The sequence below is a fragment of the Podarcis filfolensis genome (genome assembly GCF_964270895.1).
Source record: "Podarcis filfolensis genome assembly, chromosome: 2".
In the NCBI taxonomy this organism is placed as follows: domain Eukaryota; kingdom Metazoa; phylum Chordata; class Lepidosauria; order Squamata; family Lacertidae; genus Podarcis; species Podarcis filfolensis.
Window position 1 is genome coordinate 18,059,215 of NC_139605.1, and position 5,887 is coordinate 18,065,101.

The 5,887-nt window shown below is 43.8% G+C and overlaps 1 protein-coding gene across 1 annotated transcript; it reads right to left on the reverse strand.

Annotated features, from left to right (window-relative positions):
- Positions 1–740: 740 nt before the first annotated feature.
- On the reverse strand, positions 741–1,581 carry LOC310757283 (uncharacterized protein). The gene has a single exon (XM_083602591.1). The coding sequence runs from the start codon at positions 1,496–1,498 to the stop codon at positions 1,037–1,039; it is 462 nt and encodes a 153-aa protein (XP_083458717.1). The 5' UTR covers positions 1,499–1,581; the 3' UTR covers positions 741–1,036.
- Between the last annotated feature and the right edge of the window lie 4,306 nt (positions 1,582–5,887).

Genomic DNA, 5,887 nt, shown 5'->3' on the forward strand with positions numbered 1-5,887 from the left:
CCAGACAGTGTTTTTACACACGGACCAAAATTGGAAGCCATTTTGGCTTAGCCTTAAAACATGGCTACTGCAACACCTACTCCTATGAGACTACAGAATGCAGGGAACTATAGTTTGTTAAGGTGCCGAGAGTTGTGAGGAGACCCCTTGGCAGAGCTGCAATCCACAGCAAACTTCAGTTCCCAGGATTCTTTGGGGAAAGACCAAGGTGCTATAAAAGCTCAAGTTTGCCCTGTCAATGATAAGTCAAAGAGTACACTAAGATAACCTGGTAGCAATATTGCCCTGAGGGATAGGAGATCTGCATGGTAGGAGAAAGTGGGTAATGTAGAATAACACTTTTTGAAGAAATAATCAGCGTGCTTATATTTTTGTAATTAATATTGAAATGTTTTTTTATTATTATTATTATTATTATTATTATTATTATTATTATTATTATTTTATATTGTGTAATCTTTTGTTGGGAGTCGCCCAGAATGAGCAGGGTATAAATAATAAATGGTGGTGGTTGTTGTTGTTGTTAAATTTATACCCTGCCCTTCCTCCCAAAGATGCTCAGGGAGGCAAACACAAAATGTTATAACAATAAATTAAAAATAAGTGACATAAAACTTTTACAAACATTTTAGAAGGATTTAAAACATATAAAAACAACCACGTGCCTTCACAGTTAATAATGTCAAACCCAAGCTCAGTTTCATAGAGGAGGAGGAGAAGAAGATACAAATAAACTGGAATAAAGCTGCTAAAATTCTGATTTATTGGAAGAACTGAAAAAAAGCTGCTAAAGTCCTGCTTTACTGGAATTGTGGTTCTTTTCTTTTTGAAAACCACCTCTTTCATGTCTTTTCCATAGAAATTCACTTCATCCAGTGTCCGATAAGATGACTAAAGTGGTAAACGACAGGATTTCTTGGACTTATGAAGGCAGCAGTATATTTTTTAAGTCTCTGGAGTACTGTATGCATCTTCTCGGGGCAACCTTTGCTCCTCTCCCTTCTTGCCACCTCTGGAGAAGGGAAGGGATGGTTCTCTAAGCACATTCGGTGGGGATGGCGGTGGGCTGTTCGGCCGTGTGCTTGGCCAACTCCCTTTCCATGGCCTCCTTCAAGGCGGCTTGGACTTCGTCTCCACTGATGGGGGCCTGCTCCTCTTTCTGGCTCAAGGCTTCTACTTGGGTCGCCACGTGATTGTATAAGTCCGCCAACAAGGTCTTTATCAAATCTCTGGCCTTGGCCTCCATGCGCACCTTAGGCAACTGCCGCAGAATTTTGGAAGCAAAGAGCTTTGAGGAACAGATTTTCCGCGGCTGCCCGCTGCTCCTTGACTTAGCAGCTGAGGTCCTTTTGGCTTGACGCTTCAAATGAGGCTGCTTCTTCTTATGTTTTTGAGCCTGGAGCTTCTTCCAATTCCGTCTCGCTTGTTGGTGCTTCTTGTTGACGTTCTTCCTCTTTGGAACCCTGGCTTTCTTTTTGCCTTGCTGTTTGGCTGCCATTGTTCTGTTCTCCTTAAGCTCCAGCCTTCAAATGTCACCATAGTTTTGTCTGCATGGGCATATATAGACAATATAGCATGACAATGAAAGTGCCTTTGGCTTCAGTGTAGCCAAGGAACCATTGTTACCCTGAACCGGACTATGACCTCTCCCTTACTATGATCTAGTTGTGAGTTTTGACAGTGGCTTCTGGCAGATATTAACTCATAGCTGTCAACTTTTCCCTTTTCTTGCGAGGAATCCTATTCAGAATAAGGGAATTTCCCTTTTAAAAAGGGAAACGTTGACAGCTATGTATTAACTGCACCTTGCCCTCCTACTTTTACCACAGAAATCATGATTTCAGCTAAGAAAAAAATCAGCCGGGCTTCATCATTCCTAGGCATGTTTTGTGGGAATAAACATACAGTAGTACCTTGGTTGTCGAACGGAATCCCTTCCGGAAGTCCGTTTGACTTCAGAAAATGTTTGACAACCGAGGCGTGGCTTCCGATTGGCTGCAGGAGCTTCCTGCAGCCAATCGGAAGCTGCATCAGATGTTCAGTTTCCAAAGAACATTTGCAAACCAGAACACTCACTTCCGGATTTGCGGCGTTCGGGAACCAAAATGTTCAAGTCGCAAGGCATTCAGGATCCAAGGTGTACGACTGTAGTGGTGATTCACCCCAAAGCTGATTTATCATCACAACCTGAGTTTCTGCACCGAAACAGTGTAAATCTGAGTACAGTCATACCTCATGCTAGATCAGCTTCATGTTACGTTCTTTCAGGTTACGTCCCACAGCGACCCAGAAGTACCGGAAAGGGTTACTTCCAGGTTTTGCCACTCACACATGCACAGACATGCAAAATGATGTCATGCGCAGAAGCGGCAAATCGCAATCCGCACGTGAGCAGACGCGCTGCTGCGGGTTGCGTTCTTTTCATGGTGCGAACGGGCCTTCGGAATGGATTCTGTTCGCAACCAGAGGTAATAATAATAATAATAATAATAATAATAATAATAATAATAATTTTTTTGTACTCCGCCCATCTGGCTGGGTTTCCCCAGCCACTCTGGGCAGCTTCCACAAAGACCAAAAATACACTAAGATGTCACACATTAAAAACTTCCCTGAACAGGGCTGCCTTAAGATGTCTTCTGAATGTCTGGTAGTTGTTTATCTCTTTGACATCTGATGGGAGGGCGTTCCACAGGGCGGGCGCCACTACCGAGAAGGCCCTCTGCCTGGTTCCCTGTAGCTTTGCTTCTCGCAATGAGGGAACCGCCAGAAGGCCCTCGGCGCTGGACCTCAGCGTCCGGGCAGAACGATGGGGGTGGAGATGCTCCTTCAGGTATACCTGGCTGAGGCCGTTTAGGGCATTAAAGGTCAACACCAACACTTTGAATTGTGCTCGGAAACGTACTGGGAGCCAATGTAGGTCTTTCAAGACTGGTGTTATATGGTCTTGGTGGCCGCCCCCAGTCACCAGTCTAGCCGCCGCATTCTGGATTAGTTGTAGTTTCCAGGTCATCTTCAAAGGTAGCCCCACGTAGAGCGCATTGCAGTAGTCCAAGCAGGAGATAACTAGTCTTAGGTACCACTGTATCTAAAGACTATGGTCCTGGGATAGTCCTTCTGGTCTCGACTTTGCCACTGTTGGTGGTATAATAGAGAAGGCAGATCTCTGGACAGAAGCCAACTTCAATGGTGAGATTCTCCTCTCTTGCCCCTCCTCGACTCCATCTAGTATTATTGTTTGTAAATGAATCCACCTAGTCCTGTAGCTTCGCAGGTGATAAAAGAGAAGAGATGTGTGTATTGTTTTAGCTGGTCAATTACTCCATATGTGTTGTCGCAGCAGCACCTGGTTCCAAAGAAGCTAGGCTGCCACCTGGTGCCAAGTTAGAGTATAAAGCACGAAGGAATGGGCGAGCAATGCAATAAAGGTCCTAATCAGTGTAATACTTTACGTAGCATCAACCCATTTAAAATAAAAGCAGAGTCCAGCGTTGAAGAAAGCTCCAGTAGTTAAGAGCGGCTCGATTTATTGTTTCAGTGCTGCAGGCAACGGGATAAAGGGATGTTTCGGACAGGGAGTTGTTTTTCTGCAACGATGGAGCGTACAGACGCTCGAAGCAAAAGAGCGGGTCCTAAGTGTTTTCAAAATATTTTATTTTGAGCAAATGCTGGTGTTTTGACTAATTGAAACTGTTTGCAAAAACACTTTCCCTGACCGGGAATCGAACCCGGGCCGCGGCGGTGAGAGCGCCGAATCCTAACCACTAGACCACCAGGGAAGCGGCTGCCGAAGCTTTTCACTAGCTAGTATACAGTCTAGTAAATTAGGATATAGTTTTCCAAGTCTAGGTATGTTTTACCAACATATGGAATCTGGGAAATCTTAAAAAAAAAATAAGCTCTCTGCACGTTCTGTTACAAACCAGCAGATTGAAGGTTCTGTTTATAGTGCGGCAAGAAGAAAAACTACTATCAGTTGTCTTTCGTTTAAAAGCCAAAATGTCTGGAGTTGGTGCTTTGCAGTCCTAAGGTTTAAGTTTTCTATAGTTCTATAGATATAATAAAGAAGCCGTCCTTCCCTTTTTCCCCTTCTTTATTCTCTACTCCACAAAATACACTCCAAGTAGCAAAAGGAACTTGAAAGCAAAAGCAGGACATGAAAGCCACCTTGAACATAAACAAGAGAAAATGTTTTTTTTCTCTCTCTCTTCTGGAATTTATTTTTAAGCTCTTTGGTACGTATGTAAGCTTTATGTATGTTTTTATGAGAAATAAATGAATAAAGTAGTTTTTAAAAAAAAGGATGTGTCAGAAGTGGGATTTGAACCCACGCCTCCATTCGGAGACCAGAACACCCAGAGCCTGGGAAGGATACGAGCCTTGAGTCTGGCGCCTTAGACCACTCGGCCATCCTGACACTGACAGAAACATGCTGCGAACAAAGCACCCTAATGCTTGGCAGGCTGCTGCTTCTTAAGACAATGCATTCGTTTCATTTGAAAGGAAAGAGGGATAAGTAATGCACAGGAATCGCCCTCCAACTGGGGAGAAAGAGGGGGAAACAACGCAGCGAAGCGCCCCGGATGCTCTCACTCGCACTTAACAGAGTCTGAGCGCTAAATCCCGGGCAGCGTCGAATCGTTCCATGCCCAACGAAAACCACAAAATTAAAACACCGCAGATCCGGCGGCTGATTTTCTAATCCGAATTGCCATAAAAAAATATATTATAGGATTATTTTCCTTCCGGCATAGTCACCTCCCTCGCCGATCTTTCCTGGAGCACCCAGATCCATGCACTTGTTTGCAATGCAACGGCGACTGTGCTCGCTGCAACGGCAGGCGCTTGTTGCGGTGCAATCGCGCCTGCTTAAATGCAAAATCTAAGTGTCAAACGAAGACCGGGAGCCGAAACAAAAACGGATCGGCGGCCAAAATCAGTGGCCTCGTTCGAGCGTTTTACTATTATTTTGAGTTTTTACTCTTTTTCTTTCCACCAGCCTCCACCAGCTTCACGCGATATGGCAGCACCAACAGCGTTTACAATATATATATCTATGTATACATAAAATCCATATAGATATATGATACATATAGATATATTATATATGTACGCAGTACAGTATACTGTACAAACTGAATTGTCATGAAATTCTACTCGATATTGATCCAGAGCAGAACTCCAATGTATAGTTAGCACAGTAAAAACTTAAACAAGTTGCAGGATTCCCAAAAATAGACAAGAGGCAATTAATATTTCATCCAGCAGAGCTTTACTGCTACTGAAGGCAAATAAGCATAATGGTCACAAATCCAATACATTCAAGATTGGCACTGCCCATAAGAAATCCAGTTGCAGCAGACTTAACTTAAACTTACAATAACTTATAAGAAGTCTAAAACCTTAACACTATGTACACATACTATGTACAGAACACCACACCAGAAGGAAGAGAGTTAGAAAAAGAAACTGAAACCCAGGCTTCTTCTGGCCTTCCTTTTATAATCAGCATGACCTTGACAGAAGAGACAACCAGTTTAAGAGAGCTGTACTCAGCTTCTCTGAAGGAATAACCCAACCCTCTCACATTGAGGGTGCCCGACGTCACATGTCGTCATATGCATGACGTCATGCGCTGGGTGGGGGGTGCCAGGCGAGACGTTGTAGAGCAGCCAAAATGGGATTTTACATTATGTGCTTCATAACACGTTTTCCTGTAATGTTTTTAAATATCTGTAGATCCAGCCTTAGTCTCATTTGCTCATCAGCCCCAGACAACATGGCCCAATGTTCTGGGATAATGGGAGCTGTGATCCAACACCTGGAGGACCACATCTGTTTGTCCATCTCTGCTTTAGATAAAGATGGTTGCCCCTTAAACGTCTTC